General features: G+C 33.7%; 1 protein-coding gene across 2 annotated transcripts in view; it reads left to right on the top strand.

Annotated features, from left to right (window-relative positions):
• The window catches only part of kcnq1.1 (potassium voltage-gated channel, KQT-like subfamily, member 1.1), a 293,916-nt gene that overhangs the window by 256,232 nt on the left and 15,728 nt on the right, over positions 1 to 21,956 (top strand). Inside the window, exons 13-16 of one of the 2 annotated variants that reach the window (XM_030130954.1) lie at positions 4,644 to 4,719; positions 16,858 to 16,952; positions 17,123 to 17,169; positions 17,280 to 17,341. In XM_030130954.1, the coding sequence (XP_029986814.1) occupies positions 4,644 to 4,719; positions 16,858 to 16,952; positions 17,123 to 17,169; positions 17,280 to 17,341 (280 nt within the window). Of the gene's footprint in view, positions 1 to 4,643; positions 4,720 to 16,857; positions 17,019 to 17,122; positions 17,170 to 17,279; positions 17,342 to 21,956 lie in introns of those variants that run through there. The other variant, XR_003935077.1, reaches the window with a different exon arrangement.

The raw sequence follows: 21,956 nt of genomic DNA, 5'->3' as shown, positions 1-21,956 counted from the left end.
CTGAACTACAACTGAACTAAACTAAAACTAAACTACAACTAATCTACAACTGAACTACAACTAAACTACAACTAAACTACAACTGAACTACAACTGAACTACAACTGAACTACAACTAAACTAAACTACAACTGAACTACAACTGAACTACAACTACAACTAAACTACAACTGAACTACAACTGAACTAAACTAAAACTAAACTACAACTAATCTACAACTGAAGTAAAACTAAACTACAACTAAACTACAACTGAACTACAACTGAACTACAACTACAACTAAACTAAAACTAAAACTAAACTACAACTAAACTACAACTGAACTACAACTAAACTAAACTACAACTGAACTACAACTGAAGTACAACTACAACTAAACTAAAAGTAAACTAAAACTAAACTACAACTGAACTACAACTGAACTACAACTAAACTACAACTGAACTACAACTAAACTAAAACTAAAACTAAACTACAACTAAACTACAACTGAACCACAACTAAACTAAACTACAACTGAACTACAACTGAACTAAACTAAAACTAAAACCAAACTACAACTGAACTACAACTAAACTAAACTACAACTGAACTACAACTGAAGTACAACTACAACTAAACTAAAAGTAAACTAAAACTAAACTACAACTGAACTACAACTGAACTACAACTAAACTACAACTGAACTACAACTAAACTAAAACTAAAACTAAACTAAAACTAAACTACAACTAAACTACAACTGAACCACAACTAAACTAAACTACAACTGAACTACAACTGAACTAAACTAAAACTAAAACTAAACTACAACTGAACTACAACTAAACTAAACTACAACTAAACTAAAACTAAACTACAACTAAACTACAACTGAACTACAACTGAATTACAACTACAACTAAACTAAAACTAAACTACAACTAAACTACAACTGAACTACAACTAAACTACAACTAAACTAAACTACAACTAAACTAAAACTAAATTACAACTAAACTACAACTAAACTAAACTAAAACTAAACTACAACTAAAGTACAACTAAACTAAACTAAAACTAAACTACAACTGAACTACAACTGAACTACAACTAAACTAAACTACAACTGAACTACAACTAAACTACAACTGAACTACAACTAAACTAAACTAAAACTAAACTACAACTAAACTACAACTAAAGTACAACTAAACTAAACTAAAACTAAACTACAACTGAACTACAACTGAACTACAACTAAACTAAACTACAACTGAACTACAACTAAACTACAACTGAACTACAACTAAACTAAACTAAAACTAAACTACAACTAAACTGAACTACAACTGAACTACAACTACAACTAAACTAAAACTAAACTACAACTAAACTACAACTGAACTACAACTAAACTACAACTAAACTAAACTACAACTAAACTAAAACTAAACTACAACTAAACTAAAACTAAACTACTACTAAAGTACAACTAAACTAAAACTAAACTACAACTTAACTAAAACTAAAACTAAACTACAACTAAAACTACAACTAAACTACAACTAAACTACAACTAAAACTACAACTAAACTAAAACTAAACTACATCTAAACTAAAACTAAGCATTAAAAAATGAAAATTAATAAAAACTATCAAACCTGCTCTAAAAATGAATTAAAATTAACTGAATTCGAGAAAAAAAGTCCAAACTAAATAAAACTAAACCAGAATGAAAAATCCCAAACTCTTCGAACCTTGTGGCAGATACATAAAGCACATATAGTTGATCCATTGTAGCTGAAAAGTCAATGTGTTACCTGCAGAAGATGGTGGTTAGACAAATCTATGTAGAGAAAGTGCACATAGCATAAGAGGACATGATGTTTTTACTGTAGGTAACATGAGTGTCCTCAGTGAGGACCGTTCACTCTGGTCTGTGTTCAGTTATGCAGGTACATAAACACCTTCTCACCCATCCACTTGGTCTTTAGCAGGTTTAATGAGGAAAGTGGAAAAAAAAAAACAAGTGCTAAAGTATAAAAACAGTTCCTACTCTTTAATGTGATCTGAAATGGCAGAACCTGCAGATGATGTCAGCGGCAGTGGACTGGAGCTCACAGCTGGGTCACATGATGATGAACAGAGAAAACACATGGGAACGTTCTTCAGTCTTAAATCAGACTTCTATGTGTCAGTGAAGCAGAAGTGGTTCCATCCATTACACTCACAACTGTCTTCTATTGCTCTCATATTACATCTGCTGAACTGACATGATACCGTCTGAGTGATTACACATAGAATGAGCTCACATCTGTGTAACACCTTTGTGTGCTTTGGTTCAGCAGTAACATGTTCTAGACCACAGGTGTCAAACATGTCCACATCCGGACCCTGGGATGAATCTGAGAAATGCAAAAATTACACTGAAGAAATGAACAATCAGTGGTGTCAAAATCATTTTACATACACACATAAACCAATCAGATCTCATTTGGGTCAGACCAGAAAACTACTGTCATCATTACCTGTAAATGATGACAACTGCAGATTTGAACTTTGTTTTAGTGTGAACAAGTAAAATTACATGAAAATGTAAACTATCCTTTAACAAAAAATGTGAAAAACCTGAAGAAATATGAACAACCTGAAATGTCTTAAGAAAAGTAAATGCAATTTAATCAATATTATGTGTTTGTAATTCTAATGTCAGTTGTACTGCACATGTGTAACTGATAAACTGAGGCAGAATATTGTTCAAACTGCACTTGTTTTTCTTAAGACATTTCAAGTTGTTCATGTTATTCAGATTTTTAAGGAAACAATGTAGATATAAATATTAGCATAATGTAATTGTACTTTTTTCACTGGTATTATTGTACTGGTGCGGCCCACTGCAGATCAGATGGGGGTGAATGAGGAACTGAACTAACATGAGTCTGACAGGCCGGTTCTAGAAGCTGTCAGTGTTACTAGTTCATATGTTGAATCCTTCTGTTCAGGTGCACATACGCCTGTTATCCAGCACTTTGAAAACATTCGATTACTGCCCACTGAGAGTAAATAAGGAACTTACTGTGTATGAATTATACTAATATTTTAGATCAGTGTGAGTTTTATAAAGGGGGTGGTACCACATCTAAATCATCTATTTTGTTTGACCTCTTTAGACTCAATCATATCCTAAATTAAACATTTTCATATATTAAACACTATTAATACTGTAGCTTGTGCAAACTGTACACTTGAAAACACCATATTTATGCTGTCAGTGCTGCTGAACACGGAGGTGTATTATGTGTCCGTCCGTCTGTCTGTGGTTTTTGTCTAACTGGTTTCTTGAACACTATTCATCTGCTTCTTTTAAAATTTCACACAAATGTTTATTTACATGTGTTTTTCTGTCTTTTTTTTTTTTTTTTTTTTTTTTTTTTTTTTACAAATTTTTGAAAAGTTTTTGAAAAGACCTGGTTAGAGGCATAGTATCAGTGAGCAGGGGGGGCTTACTTTTTCACTTATTTAGCAAAACATATTAAGGTTATGAATTATGTAAAACTATTGAAAAACAGTAATTATGAGCAGGGGAACCACCCCACTTACAAATAAAAAGTTGGAGAAGAACCAACATATCACTGTGAGGGGAATAAAATCATATATTAACATATGAATATCCAGAATATCAATGACCTGTGCTCTGTAGTTTGTCTGTTGTTTTTGTTGTTTTTCACTCTCTTTAGTTCATTTCTGTGTGAATATGTTCATTTCCTGGTTCATTTCCTAATGAGTGTGTATGTAGTAACTGATAGAAAAAGTATGTGATACACTCTGAGACCAAAGACGGAGTCACTGGGTTCTGGAACCAGAAGATTTTACTTGTAAGGAGTCAAGTCCATGCAGCAGATGGAGCAGCTGACGGACTGACAACAGGAAGTGTACGATCTGATGAAAGACCATGAGTATTCCAACCTCTGGACCAACAGCACAAGTATTATGACACTGATCAGGTTCACCATTGGCTCAGGTATTCAGAACACAGTGAACACATCTGTGCTCTTCCTCCACCTGCCCCATGGCCTGATCTGCTCTGGGGCAGCAGCCGCTCTGGACCCAAACTGGAACAGAACAAACAGAGAGCAAAGAAGTGGTGGACATGTCCTGAGTGGATCTGTCCATCATCACCCATCCATGACCGGTGCTGTGGACACCTGGTGTTTACAGGATACAGTGTAACAGCCTCATTTTTCTAACAGGAACAGCTGACTGGTGGGAGAGTGGTTAGGTTATAATGTCCTATGTGGGGTGAAGCACTTCCATTCGGACAAGTAGAAAGGCTTTCATAATTAAATAAATAGATAAATGAAAAAATAAATAAATGAATGCATGAACAAATACTTAAATAGGTGGATTTTCATCAAACATTGAGGATTATTAGAAGTATTGTTTAGTGTTGTATTAAACATGTGACTGCACACACAGTCATAATTGCAGCGTTCATATTCTAGAAACAACCCACGACTTGGACAATGTGACAACGCAGAATGAAAATTAATAAGAGCTTTATTAGGACGAACACAGAACTACTATAATATATATGTGAATAAGTGAATGATGAGTCCATGTTGCTTAACTGGAGGCTTGTGTTTGATATTCCTGTTCCCAGACTGACTGAGTCCCACCGCAGAGCCATCAGGGTCATCCAGAGGATGCGCTACTTTGTGGCCAAGAGAAATTTTCAAGTGAGTATGAAAGCTGCAAAAAAAAAAAAAAAGTAACATTCCACCAAATGAACATGAATGACTGTTAGAAATGGAGTGATGGTTGTTTTTTTGTTTCATTTTGGCTCTGATCTGTTCATTCACATTAAACTAACACAACCCGTTTGAAAAGGGGAAAAAAGAAGCACTGCTTTGAACATTCCAACCCCTCACACCACACCACCCATCACAACACTTCACTACAGCAGGACAGAACAATACAGAACATTATAGAACATTATAGAACAAAACAGAACAAAACAAAACAAAACAGAACAATACAGAACATTATAGAACATTATAGAACAAAACAGAACAATACAGAACAATACAGAACAAAACAAAACAATACAGAACATTATAGAACATTATAGAACAAAACAGAACAAAACAGAACAATACAGAACAATACAGAACAAAACAAAACAATACAGAACATTATAGAACATTATAGAAATAAACAACAAAACAGAACATTATAGAACAAAACAGAACAAAACAAAACAAAACAGAACATTATAGAACAAAACAGAACAAAACAAAACAATACAGAACATTATAGAACAAAACAGAACAAAACAAAACAATACAGAACATTATAGAACATTATAGAACAAAACAGAGCAAAACAGAACATTATAGAACAAAACAGAACAAAACAAAACAATACAGAACATTATAGAACAAAACAGAACAAAACAAAACAATACAGAACATTATAGAACATTATAGAACAAAACAGAACAAAACAGAACATTATAGAACAAAACAGAACAAAACAAAACAATACAGAACATTATAGAACATTATAGAACAAAACAGAACAATACAGAACATTATAGAACATTATAGAACAAAACAGAACAATACAGAACAATACAGAACAAAACAAAACAATACAGAACATTATAGAACATTATAGAACAAAACAGAACAAAACAGAACAATACAGAACATTATAGAACATTATAGAACAAAACAGAACAAAACAGAACAATACAGAACAATACAGAACAAAACAAAACAATACAGAACATTATAGAACATTATAGAACAAAACAGAACAAAACAGAACAATACAGAACATTATAGAACATTATAGAACAAAACAGAACAAAACAGAACAATACAGAACAATACAGAACATTATAGAACATTATAGAACAAAACAGAACAAAACAGAACAATACAGAACATTATAGAACATTATAGAACAAAAAAGAACAAAACAAAACAATACAGAACATTATAGAACATTATAGAACAAAACAGAACAAAACAGAACATTATAGAACAAAACAGAACAAAACAAAACAATACAGAACATTATAGAACATTATAGAACAAAACAGAACAATACAGAACATACAGAACATTATAGAACATTATAGAACAAAACAGAACAAAACAGAACAATACAGAACATTATAGAACATTATAGAACAAAACAGAACAAAACAAAACAATACAGAACATTATAGAACATTATAGAACACAACAGAACAAAACAGAACAATACAGAACAATACAGAACATTATAGAACATTATAGAACAAAACAGAACAAAACAGAACAATACAGAACATTATAGAACATTATAGAACAAAACAGAACAAAACAGAACAATACAGAACAATACAGAACATTATAGAACATTATAGAACAAACAGAACAAAACAGAACAATACAGAACATTATAGAACATTATAGAACAAAACAGAACAAAACAAAACAACACAGAACATTATAGAACATTATAGAACAAAACAGAACAAAACAGAACAATACAGAACAATACAGAACATTATAGAACAAAACAGAACAAAACAGAACAATACAGAACATTATAGAACAATATAGAACAAAACAGAACAATACAGAAAAATACAGAACAATACAGAACATTATAGAACATTATAGAACAAAACAGAACAAAACAGAACAATACAGAACATTATAGAACATTATAGAACAAAACAGAACAAAACAAAACAATACAGAACATTATAGAACATTATAGAACAAAACAGAATACAGAACAATACAGAACATTATAGAACAAAACAGAACAAAACAGAACAATACAGAACATTATAGAACATTATAGAACAAAACAGAACAATACAGAACAATACAGAACATTATAGAATATTATAGAACAAAACAGAACAAAACAGAACAATACAGAACATTATAGAACATTACAGAACATTATAGAACAAAACAGAACAAAACAGAACAATACAGAACATTATAGAACATTATAGAACAAAACAGAACAATACAGAACATTATAGAACATTATAGAACAAAACAGAACAAAACAGAACATTATAGAACAAAACAGAACAAAACAAAACAATACAGAACATTATAGAACATTATAGAACAAAACAGAACAAAACAGAACAATACAGAACAATACAGAACATTATAGAACATTATAGAACAAAACAGAACAAAACAGAACAATACAGAACATTATAGAACATTATAGAACAAAACAGAACAAAACAGAACAATACAGAACAATACAGAACATTATAGAACAAAACAGAACAAAACAGAACAATACAGAACATTATAGAACAAAACAAAACAATACAGAACATTATAGAACATTATAGAACAAAACAGAACAAAACAGAACAATACAGAACATTATAGAACATTATAGAACAAAACAGAACAATACAGAACAATACAGAACATTATAGAACATTATAGAACAAAACAGAACAATACAGAACATTATAGAACAAAACAGAACAATACAGAACAAAACAGAACATTATAGAACATTATAGAACAAAACAGAACAAAACAGAACAATACAGAACAATACAGAACATTATAGAACAAAACAGAACAAAACAGAACAATAAAGAACATTATAGAACATTATAGAACAAAACAGAACAATACAGAACATTATAGAACATTATAGAACAAAACAGAACAAAACAGAACAATACAGAACATTATAGAACATTATAGAACAAAACAGAACAAAACAGAACAATACAGAACAATACAGAACAAAACAAAACAATACAGAACATTATAGAACATTATAGAACAAAACAGAACAAAACAGAACAATACAGAACATTATAGAACATTATAGAACAAAACAGAACAAAACAGAACAATACAGAACATTATAGAACATTATAGAACAAAACAGAACAAAACAGAACAATACAGAACATTATAGAACATTATAGAACAAAACAGAACAGAACAAAACAATACAGAACATTATAGAACATTATAGAACAAAACAGAACAAAACAAAACAATACAGAACATTATAGAACATTATAGAACAAAACAGAACAAAACAAAACAATACAGAACATTATAGAACATTATAGAACAAAACAGAACAAAACAGAACATTATAGAACAAAACAGAACAAAACAAAACAATACAGAACATTATAGAACATTATAGAACAAAACAGAACAAAACAGAATACAGAACAATACAGAACATTATAGAACATTATAGAACAAAACAGAACAAAACAGAACAATACAGAACATTATAGAACATTATAGAACAAAACAGAACAAAACAAAACAATACAGAACATTATAGAACATTATAGAACACAACAGAACAAAACAGAACAATACAGAACAATACAGAACATTATAGAACATTATAGAACAAAACAGAACAAAACAGAACAATACAGAACATTATAGAACATTATAGAACAAAACAGAACAAAACAGAACAATACAGAACAATACAGAACATTATAGAACATTATAGAACAAAACAGAACAAAACAAAACAATACAGAACATTATAGAACATTATAGAACACAACAGAACAAAACAGAACAATACAGAACAATACAGAACATTATAGAACATTATAGAACAAAACAGAACAAAACAGAACAATACAGAACATTATAGAACATTATAGAACAAAACAGAACAAAACAGAACAATACAGAACAATACAGAACATTATAGAACATTATAGAACAAAACAGAACAAAACAGAACAATACAGAACATTATAGAACATTATAGAACAAAACAGAACAAAACAAAACAATACAGAACATTATAGAACATTATAGAACAAAACAGAACAAAACAGAACAATACAGAACAATACAGAACATTATAGAACAAAACAGAACAATACAGAACATTATAGAACAATATAGAACAAAACAGAACAATACAGAACAATACAGAACAATACAGAACATTATAGAACATTATAGAACAAAACAGAACCATACAGAACATTATAGAACATTATAGAACAAAACAGAACAAAACAAAACAATACAGAACATTATAGAACATTATAGAACAAAACAGAACAAAACAGAACAATACAGAACAATACAGAACATTATAGAACAAAACAGAACAAAACAGAACAATACAGAACATTATAGAACATTATAGAACAAAACAGAACAATACAGAACAATACAGAACATTATAGAATATTATAGAACAAAACAGAACAAAACAGAACAATACAGAACATTATAGAACATTACAGAACATTATAGAACAAAACAGAACAAAACAGAACAATACAGAACATTATAGAACATTATAGAACAAAACAGAACAAAACAGAACAATACAGAACATTATAGAACATTATAGAACAAAACAGAACAAAACAGAACATTATAGAACAAAACAGAACAAAACAAAACAATACAGAACATTATAGAACATTATAGAACAAAACAGAACAAAACAGAACAAAACAGAACAATACAGAACATTATAGAACATTATAGAACAAAACAGAACAAAACAGAACAATACAGAACATTATAGAACATTATAGAACAAAACAGAACAAAACAGAACAATACAGAACAATACAGAACATTATAGAACATTATAGAACATTATAGAACAAAACAGAACAAAACAGAACATTATAGAACAAAACAAAACAATACAGAACATTATAGAACATTATAGAACAAAACAGAACAATACAGAACATTATAGAACATTATAGAACAAAACAGAACAATACAGAACAATACAGAACATTATAGAACATTATAGAACAAAACAGAACAATACAGAACATTATAGAACAAAACAGAACAATACAGAACAAAACAGAACAAAACAGAACATTATAGAACATTATAGAACAAAACAGAACAAAACAGAACAATACAGAACAATACAGAACATTATAGAACAAAACAGAACAAAACAGAACAATAAAGAACATTATAGAACATTATAGAACAAAACAGAATACAGAACATTATAGAACATTATAGAACAAAACAGAACAATACAGAACATTATAGAACATTATAGAACAAAACAGAACAAAAAAGAACAATACAGAACATTATAGAACATTATAGAACAAAACAGAACAAAACAGAACAATACAGAACATTATAGAACATTATAGAACAAAACTGAACAAAACAGAACAATACAGAACATTATAGAACAAAACAGAACAAAACAAAACAATACAGAACATTATAGAACATTATACAACAAAACAGAACAAAACAGAACAAAACAGAACAAAACAGAACATTATAGAACAAAACAGAACAAAACAAAACAATACAGAACATTATAGAAAATTATAGAACAAAACAGAACAAAACAGAACAATACAGAACATTATAGAACATTATAGAACAAAACAGAACAAAACAGAACAATACAGAACATTATAGAACAAAACAGAACAAAACAGAACAATACAGAACATTATAGAACATTATAGAACAAAACAGAACAATACAGAACAATACAGAACAATACAGAACATTATAGAACAAAACAGAACAAAACAGAACAATACAGAACATTATAGAACATTATAGAACAAAACAGAACAATACAGAACAATACAGAACATTATAGAACATTACAGAACATTATAGAACAAAACAGAACAAAACAGAACAATACAGAACATTATAGAACATTATAGAACAAAACAGAACAAAACAGAACAATACAGAACATTATAGAACATTATAGAACAAAACAGAACAAAACAGAACATTATAGAACAAAACAGAACAAAACAAAACAATACAGAAAATTATAGAACATTATAGAACAAAACAGAACAAAACAGAACAATACAGAACAATACAGAACATTATAGAACATTATAGAACAAAACAGAACAAAACAGAACAATACAGAACATTATAGAACATTATAGGACAAAACAGAACAATACAGAACATTATAGAACATTATAGAACAAAACAGAACAATACAGAACAATACAGAACATTATAGAACATTATAGAACAAAACAGAACAATACAGAACATTATAGAACATTATAGAACAAAACAGAACAATACAGAACATTATAGAACATTATAGAACAAAACAGAACAAAACAGAACAATACAGAACATTATAGAACATTATAGAACAAAACAGAACAAAACAGAACAATACAGAACATTATAGAACAAAACAGAACAAAAAAAAACAATACAGAACATTATAGAACATTATAGAACAAAACAGAACAAAACAGAACAAAACAGAACATTATAGAACAAAACAGAACAAAACAAAACAATACAGAACATTATAGAACATTATAGAACAAAACAGAACAAAACAGAACAATACAGAACATTATAGAACAAAACAGAACAAAACAGAACAATACAGAACATTATAGAACAAAACAGAACAATACAGAACATTATAGAACATTATAGAACAAAACAGAACAAAACAGAACAATACAGAACAATACAGAACATTATAGAACATTATAGAACAAAACAGAACAAAACAGAACAATACAGAACATTATAGAACATTATAGAACAAAACAGAACAAAACAGAACAATACAGAACATTATAGAACATTATAGAACAAAACAGAACAATACAGAACATTATAGAACATTATAGAACAAAACAGAACAATACAGAACATTATAGAACAAAACAGAACAATACAGAACAAAACAGAACAAAACAGAACATTATAGAACATTATAGAACAAAACAGAACAAAACAGAACATTATAGAACATTATAGAACATTATAGAACAAAACAGAACAATACAGAACATTATAGAACAAAACAGAACAATACAGAACATTATAGAACATTATAGAACAAAACAGAACAATACAGAACATTATAGAACATTATAGAACAAAACAGAACAGAACAATACAGAACATTATAGAACATTATAGAACAAAACAGAACAATACAGAACATTACAGAACATTATAGAACAAAACAGAACAAAACAGAACAATACAGAACATTATAGAACAAAACAGAACAATACAGAACAAAACAGAACAAAACAGAACATTATAGAACATTATAGAACAAAACAGAACAAAAAAAGAACAAAACAGAACATTATAGAACATTATAGAACATTATAGAACAAAACAGAACAAAACAGAACATTATAGAACATTATAGAACAAAACAGAACAAAACAGAACAATACAGAACATTATAGAACATTATAGAACAAAACAGAACAAAACAGAACAATACAGAACATTATAGAACATTATAGAACAAAACAGAATAAAACAGAACAATACAGAACATTATAGAACATTATAGAATTTCAATTCAATTCAACTTTATTTGTATAGCCCAATATCACAACAAGGTTATCTCAAAGGGCTTTACAGAGTCAGTTAGAGTAAACAACAGTCAAATGAACAGCAAGAAAATGAGTAGTGTCCAGGGCATCCCCCGTCCTTAGACCCTCCTTCTCGGCAAGGAAAAACTCAAAACCCAGTGGGAAAAGGGAGAAACCTCGGGGAGAACCACAGTGAAGGAGAGATCCACTCCCATGGACGGACAGGCTATAGATGCACCAGGACTGATGGACGTCCATTTGCAGATGTAGTTCTAGTCTACAAGGATGCAGTAGGGTGGACACATGGGGGGTCCATCCCGCTGGATGAGACAGGCAGGGGCGAGGAGGCCCATCCACAGCGGTGAGGCCGAGGACGTCCATCCAGGACAGGTGGGGGAGGGGGTCAGGACACAGGACAGGGCAGGACACAGATGGGTCAGCGCAGATCCTGCCATCATTGGCTCCCAAGTGGTTACAACTGAAAAAGTAGCCACTCCCCCGGAGGGGAGTGGGGAAAGGGGACATCGGGTGAATAGCACTGCACAAACTAAGTTGGCTAAATATTAAAAATATAAGTGCAGACCAGAATGGTACGTAGAACCAGAAACAGGAGATAGGACTCAGTGCCTGTACTTCCCCCAGCATTCTTGCTCCTAGGGCAGCTTAGACTGAACTGTGGCTTCAGTCTGGTTTGAACTAGCCTGACCATAAGCTTTTTCAAATAGGAATGTTTTTAGCCTGACCTTAAATGTAGAGACTGTGTCGGCCTCTTTAATGTTAACTGGAAGCTGATTCCATAAAACAGGAGCTTGGTAACTAAAGGCTCTAGCTCCTACTGTACTTTTACAGACCCTGGGAACTACCAGTAGACCTGCATTCTGAGAACGAAGGGTTCTGTTGGGATGGTACGGCACCAGAGCATCTCTGAGATAGGAGGGGCCCATACCATTAATGGTCTTGTATGTGAGGAGGAGGATTTTGAATCTAATTCTAAACTGGATTGGAAGCCAGTGAAGGGCTTGGAGCACAGCGGTGATGTGTTCTCTTCTATTTGTTCCTGTTAGTAGTCTCGCTGCCGCGTTCTGAACCAGTTGATAACTTTTTAGAGAGCTTTTAGGACATGCTACGAGAAGGGAGTTGCAGTGATCTAATCTAGATGTAACAAACGCATGAACTAATTTTTCTGCATCATTTTTAGAAAGAATATTTCTAATTTTGTCTATGTTGCGCAGGTGGAAGAAGGCGGTTCTGCAGGCTTGGTTAATATGTGGTTTAAATGATAGATCTGGGTCAAATAGAACTCCTAGGTTTCTAACTGTGGTGCTAGAGGCTACATTCACAGTGTCCAGAGTGACTATCTGGTCAGATAGGGAGTCTCTTGCATTTTTAGGGCCTATTATAATGACCTCTGTTTTTTCAGGGTTAAGTAAAAGATAATTAGCGCTCATCCAGGTTTTAATGTCACGGACACAGGAACTTAGTTTATCTACTTGTCTGGTCTGATCAGGTTTAATCGATAAATACAGTTGTGTATCATCTGCGTAACAGTGAAACTTAATGCCATGTTTTCTAATAATGTTACCTAAAGGCAGCATGTATAGTGTAAACAAAATGGGCCCGAGGACCGACCCTTGTGGCACGCCGCAACTAACTCTGGAATATGTTGATGATTGTTGGTTTACATGAACAAACTGGTACCTATTAGATAAATAGGATTTAAACCAGCAGAGGGCTGCTCCTCTGATGCCTCTGTCCCATTCTAATCTCTGCAGTAGGATACTGTGGTCCATAGTGTCAGAAGCTGCACTCAGGTCCAATAAGACCAGGATCCAGACCAAACCATCGTCAGCAGCTAATAACAAGTCATTGGTTACTTTGACTAATGCGGTTTCAGTGCTATGATGAGCACGAAAGCCAGACTGGAAGTGTTCAAATAAACTATTGTCCTGTAAATGCTGACACAGCTGTTTAACTACCACTCTGTCAGGAACTTTGGAGAGGAAGGGTAAATTAGATATAGGTCTGTAACTGACCAGGAGGTCAGGATCTAGAGTAGGTTTTTTCAGAAGTGGTTTAATAACTGCAAATTTAAAAGATTGTGGCACGTAGCCAGTAACTAGTGAGGTATTAATTATAGTTAGAATTGTGTCAATAGTTAGGGGCAGAGTCTGTTTAAAAAGTTTGGTTGGGATTGGGTCTAAGAGGCAGGTGGATGGTTTGGAGGACATAATGATAGATGCTACATCAGCTCCATCTACAGCAGTGAAATGATCTAACATTGTAGGGGGTTTAGAAGAGATTCTTGGTTAGTAGCCTGTGCTTTGTCAGACCTAATATTTGGAAGTAGTTCATCTATTTTGTTCCTAATAGTTGAGATTTTATCGTTAAAGAATTGTAGGAAGTCATCACAGCTGAGAGTAAGTGGGATAGAGGGTTCTACTGAACTGTGACTGTTTGTCAGCCTGGCAACAGTGCTGAACAGGAATCTAGGGTTATTCTTGTTTTTCTCGATTAAGGATGAGTAGTAACTAGTTTTAGCCTTACGCAGGGCCTGCTTATAGGCCAATCAGCTGTTTTTCCAGGCACTAAAAGAATGCTCTGAGCTGGAACGGCGCCATAGCCTCTCTAATTTACGTGCTGCTTGTTTAAAGGAACGTGTTTCGGCATTATACCAAGGAGAAGCTGGCCTTGGCTTAACAATCCTCGGCTTGAGGGGGGCAACTACATCCAGAGCAGTCTGTAGTGTGAGCATGGCACTATCAACAAACTCATCACATGCAGCAGGACTAGACATGTTCTCTACATAATCAGACAACAGGGAAGGAAATATTGGCTGAATTATCTCTCTATACCTTGAGACAGAATGATCACATAACGTCCTTTTCATCTGAGCTTTAATCACAGGTGTAGACTTATCCTCAAGCACAAACTGAAAGGTAATTAAAAAGTGGTCTGAGAGTAAGGGGTTATGGGGGAGGACAACAAGGTCACTAATCTCAATACCATATGTTAAGATCAGATCCAGGGTGTGCTTGTGACGGTGAGTTGGTTTATTTACATTTTGAACAAAGCCAATCCCATCTAATAGGCCACTAAAAGCTCCACTAAAAGAGTCATTGTCATTATCAACATGAATGTTAAAGTCCCCAACTATTAAAATCCTATCCCAGTTTAACACTACAGTGGATAAAAAGTCAGAGAATTCTGATAAAAACTGTGAGTAAGGACCAGGAGGGCGATAGACCACTACAAATAGAACTGTTTTTTTGTTTTTCCAATTGGGATCAGTAATTGACAGAAATAAACTTTCAAAGGATTGATAAGTGTGATTAGTTTTAGGGTTCAGACCTAAACTAGAGTGTGAAATTACTGCCACTCCTCCACCTCGACCAGTGCTTCTAGCTGTGTGAAAGTTCACATGACTTGGTGGCGTGGATTCATTTAGTCTCACATATTCGTTTTGCTGAAGCCAGGTTTCTGTCAGAGCCAAAATATCAATTTTATGGTCACCAATTAAGTCATTTAATAACAGAGATTTGGATGAAATAGACCTAATGTTTAGTAATCCACATTTAATATGTTTATTAGATGTCCTTTTAATTTGACTTTTAATTTGACTGCAATCCGGAACTATTTGTATTAAATTATTTGGTCTCACTCCTAAAGTCTCTATAGGGTTAGGTTTTTGAGTCTCTACTACACGAGGAACAGACACAGTCTCTATCTTCTTTCCTAAACACTGGATGTGTGACAGCTCGGGAGGGAGTGAGTGATTAACAGAGAAGTGTTTTACACTACAACTCTGCTCCCGGGCCCCCACTCTGAAGGGTCACTTTGGAAGACAAAGGCTAGCGGCCAGATTGTGAGCTAAAAGACAGGCACCCTCCCAAGTGGGATGTACGCCGTCTCTGCGAATGAGCCCGGGCTTTCCCCAGAACGCACGCCAATTGTCAATAAAAACAATGTCGTTTTCTGGGCACCATCTAGACAACCAGCGGTTAAATGAACAAAACAGAACAAAACAGAACAATACAGAACATTATAGAACAAAACAGAACAAAACAGAACAAAACAGAACAATACAGAACATTATAGAACAAAACAGAACAATACAGAACAAAACAGAACAAAACAGAACAATACAGAACATTATAGAACAAAACAGAACAATACAGAACAAAACAGAACAAAACAGAACATTATAGAACATTATAGAACAAAACAGAACAGTACAGAACAGTTCAATAACACATCCTCACAGGACAGGAACACAAACAGGCCCAGACCCACTGTGACCCCAGACCCACTGTGACCCCAGACCCACTCTGACCCCAGACCCACTGTGACCCCAGACCCACTGTGACCCCAGACCCACTCTGACCCCAGACCCACTGTGACCCCAGACCCACTCTGACCCCAGACCCACTTTCTTTACATTTCTTTTATTTTCTTTCCTTTTTATATTTGACAGCAAGCTCGTAAGCCGTATGATGTGCGAGATGTGATCGAGCAGTACTCCCAAGGCCACCTTAACCTCATGGTTCGAATCAAGGAGCTGCAGAGAAGGTAAAAGCTCTGAAATGAAGGAGTGGAGTGGACCTTCTTTTCTCCCACTGTGAACTGAACGAGGCAGTGAGTTGACGATGTTATGTTTGTAGCGCTGAAGCAGAAGTCAGTGAAGTATCTAAAGACATGAGGCACACTCAGCTTTCATGTGCTCTGGTTCTGTCTTCCAGACTCGACCAGTCTTTAGGGAAGATAACTTTGTTCCAGACGGGTTCAGGTAATAAATCACTCCACTGCACTCAAAGTATATTGACTATGGAAGGAAGCGCAGAGCTAATCCTCCGTTCTTATTATTTGCTTGACTGTTTTTCCTGTCTCTCCCTAAAGACCGAGCTAAAGACAGAGGCAACAACTCCATCGGATCCAGACTCATGAGAATGGAAGACAAGGTGGGCTTTTTGGAACTGCACTGACAAACTAGAGCAATTTTCCATCTTCTTTTACTTTTGGAGATTGGCTCTTTTACTCAAGCAAAGAAAACTTCATGTCTTGTCTCGGATTGACTAATCGTTTTGTTTTTAATTTTATCAAACCTTCAATAAGATTTCACCCAGTGGATATCGACAAAACACTTTCTGCGTACATCAAACTGAAAATGATTTTTGGTAATGAAATCCAAATGTCTTTTTTTTTTCATCTGATATAAATAATTCCCTCAGGTCAGGCATGTGGCGTCACTGTCACTGATGTGGACATAAAGGTTTGACCACCTTTATTTCTTTATTATATGGGTGCAGTCCTGCGTAACGCTAGTTCTTCTTCCTCATAAACATGTCACGTGTAAAATAAACACAGCATGAGCGAAATGATAACTATGTGTATAGTATGTGTAAGCAGTAATACTAGTACAGTAGAACTAGAGTAGTCCTGTGAAAACATCCAACTTAAAGGTGGAGTCGGTGGGTTCCAGTCCCCCTCCTGTGAAAACATCCAACTTAAAGGTGGAGTCGGTGGGTTCCAGTCCCCCTCCTGTGAAAACATCCGACTTAAAGGTGGAGTCGGTGGGTTCCAGTCCCCCTCCTGTAAAAACATCCGACTTAAAGGTGGAGTCGGTGGGTTCCAGTCCCCCTCTTGTAAAAACATCCGACTTAAAGGTGGAGTCGGTGGGTTCCAGTCCCCCTCCTGTAAACACATCCAACTTAAAGGTGGAGTCGGTGGGTTCCAGTCCCCCTCCTGTGAAAACATCCAACTTAAAGGTGGAGTCGGTGGGTTCCAGTCCCCCTCCTGTGAAAACATCCAACTTAAAGGTGGAGTCGGTGGGTTCCAGTCCCCCTCCTGTGAAAACATCCAACTTAAAGGTGGAGTCGGTGGGTTCCAGTCCCCCTCCTGTGAAAACATCCAACTTAAAGGTGGAGTCGGTGGGTTCCAGTCCCCCTCCTGTAAAAACATCCAACTTAAAGGTGGAGTCGGTGGGTTCCAGTCCCCCTCCTGTAAAAACATCCGACTTAAAGGTGGAGTCGGTGGGTTCCAGTCCCCCTCCTGTAAAAACATCCGACTTAAAGGTGGAGTCGGTGGGTTCCAGTCCCCCTCCTGTGAAAACATCCAACTTAAAGGTGGAGTCGGTGGGTTCCAGTCCCCCTCCTGTAAAAACATCCAACTTAAAGGTGGAGTCGGTGGGTTCCAGTCCCCCTCCTGTAAAAACATCCAACTTAAAGGTGGAGTCGGTGGGTTCCAGTCCCCCTCCTGTAAAAACATCCAACTTAAAGGTGGAGTCGGTGGGTTCCAGTCCCCCTCCTGTGAAAACATCCAACTTAAAGGTGGAGTCGGTGGGTTCCAGTCCCCCTCCTGTGAAAACATCCAACTTAAAGGTGGAGTCGGTGGGTTCCAGTCCCCCTCCTGTGAAAACATCCAACTTAAAGGTGGAGTCGGTGGGTTCCAGTCCCCCTCCTGTAAAAACATCCAACTTAAAGGTGGAGTCGGTGGGTTCCAGTCCCCCTCCTGTAAAAACATCCAACTTAAAGGTGGAGTCGGTGGGTTCCAGTCCCCCCCCGTGCAGGGGTCTTCCACCGTAGACTTGTATGGATGACATGACCATGATCGGCCACTCGTACATTTGGTGTTTGGTCTTTCTCTGCCTCATGTTTAGACTTAGACCAGTGGTTCCAGCCTTTTTTGGCTCCTGACCCCATTTGAACATCACAAGTTTCAGGCGACCCCAGACATTCAAAACACAGACTTTTTTTTTCTAAAATTAATTTGTTTTTGATCATGTGATAGTTTGCTATACTATGTTCAAAATAAATGTTCAACCCCAAATGAAAGTATAACCTTCCAAAATGTTCCAAGTTCTCCATTATGCGATGAGTGGGTACAACTTTATTATATTATTTATATATGATATTTTTCTCACCTGTTTTTAAATTATGATGTTATTCTCATTATATAATTGCTTTATTCTCAAAATATGACTTTAATCTCAATAAAGTACGACATTATTTTCATGAAATTCTAAGTTTTTTTTTTAAAAAACTACAACTTTATTCTTATAATACCATGCCTTTATTCCCAAAATATTACAACTTTATTTTTGTAAAGTTATTGCTCTTTTTGTAATTCAAGTTTATTCTCATGAAATTACAGGTTTTATGTTGATATTTTATGACTTTATTCTCGTAGTGACAAGTGTTTTCATTTTCTTATTTGGCCCTAATGCACTGTTGTACTGGTGAACTATCAGAAATTGAAAATGCTTAAAAAACACTACGCCCCTAAAAATTGTGGAGATGATGATGTGCTTCCACCCCCTGCACTAAAAGACTGAAGTACAACATTCTAACCCACTGGTTCCAACCTTTATAGACTCCTGAGCCCATTTTAATGTCACAAATTTCTGGCGACCCCAGACATTCAAAACACAGACTTTTTTTTGCTAAAATTAATTTGTTTTTGATCATGTAATAGTTTGCTATACTATGTTGCAAATAAACATTAATGTTAGAGGACATTTAGTCTGTATAATGTCTGTTATTGTGGACATTTAGTCTGTATAATGTCTATTATTGTGGACATTTAGTCTGTATAATGTCTATTATTGTGGACATTTAGTCTATATAATGTCTGTTATTGTGGACATTTAGTCTATATAATGTCTGTTATTGTGGACATTTAGTCTATATAATGTCTGTTATTGTGGACATTTAGTCCGTATAATGTCTATTATTGTGGACATTTAGTCTGTATAATGTCTATTATTGTGGACATTTAGTCTATATAATGTCTGTTATTGTGGACATTTAGTCTGTATAATGTCTATTATTGTGGACATTTAGTCTGTATAATGTCTATTATTGTGGACATTTAGTCTGTATAATGTCTATTATTGTGGACATTTAGTCTATATAATGTCTATTATTGTGGACATTTAGTCTGCATAATGTCTATTATTGTGGACATTTAGTCTGTATAATGTCTATTATTGTGGACATTTAGTCTATATAATGTCTGTTATTGTGGACATTTAGTCTATATAATGTCTGTTATTGTGGACATTTAGTCTATATAATGTCTGTTATTGTGGACATTTAGTCTGTATAATGTCTATTATTGTGGACATTTAGTCTGCATAATGTCTATTATTGTGGACATTTAGTCTATATAATGTCTGTTATTGTGGACATTTAGTCTATATAATGTCTGTTATTGTGGACATTTAGTCTATATAATGTCTGTTATTGTGGACATTTAGTCTGTATAATGTCTATTATTGTGGACATTTAGTCTGTATAATGTCTATTATTGTGGACATTTAGTCTATATAATGTCTGTTATTGTGGACATTTAGTCTATATAATGTCTGTTATTGTGGACATTTAGTCTGTATAATGTCTATTATTGTGGACATTTAGTCTATATAATGTCTGTTATTGTGGACATTTAGTCTGTATAATGTCTGTTATTGTGGACATTTAGTCTATATAATGTCTATTATTGTGGACATTTAGTCTGTATAATGTCTATTATTGTGGACATTTAGTCTGTATAATGTCTATTATTGTGGACATTTAGTCTATATAATGTCTGTTATTGTGGACATTTAGTCTATATAATGTCTATTATTGTGGACATTTAGTCTATATAATGTCTGTTATTGTGGACATTTAGTCTATATAATGTCTATTATTGTGGACATTTAGTCTGTATAATGTCTATTATTGTGGACATTTAGTCTATATAATGTCTGTTATTGTGGACATTTAGTCTGTATAATGTCTATTATTGTGGACATTTAGTCTGCATAATGTCTATTATTGTGGACATTTAGTCTGTATAATGTCTATTATTGTGGACATTTAGTCTATAATGTCTGTTATTGTGGACATTTAGTCTATATAATGTCTGTTATTGTGGACATTTAGTCTATATAATGTCTGTTATTGTGGACATTTAGTCTATATAATGTCTGTTATTGTGGACATTTAGTCTATATAATGTCTATTATTGTGGACATTTAGTCTATATAATGTCTATTATTGTGGACATTTAGTCTGTATAATGTCTATTATTGTGGACATTTAGTCTATATAATGTCTGTTATTGTGGACATTTAGTCTGTATAATGTGTATTATTGTGGACATTTAGTCTGTATAATGTCTGTTATTGTGGACATTTAGTCTGTATAATGTCTATTATTGTGGACATTTAGTCTATATAATGTCTGTTATTGTGGACATTTAGTCTGTATAATGTCTATTATTGTGGACATTTAGTCTATATAATGTCTGTTATTGTGGACATTTAGTCTATATAATGTCTATTATTGTGGACATTTAGTCTGCATAATGTCTGTTATTGTGGACATTTAGTCTATATAATGTCTGTTATTGTGGACATTTAGTCTGTATAATGTCTATTATTGTGGACATTTAGTCTGTATAATGTCTATTATTGTGGACATTTAGTCTATATAATGTCTGTTATTGTGGACATTTAGTCTATATAATGTCTGTTATTGTGGACATTTAGTCTGTATAATGTCTATTATTGTGGACATTTAGTCTATATAA

The sequence above is a fragment of the Sphaeramia orbicularis genome, chromosome 3, assembly GCF_902148855.1.
Source record: "Sphaeramia orbicularis chromosome 3, fSphaOr1.1, whole genome shotgun sequence".
Taxonomy (NCBI): Eukaryota; Metazoa; Chordata; class Actinopteri; order Kurtiformes; family Apogonidae; genus Sphaeramia; species Sphaeramia orbicularis.
Note: the sequence above shows the minus strand (reverse complement) of the source record. Positions and strands in the feature narration are given on the sequence as shown.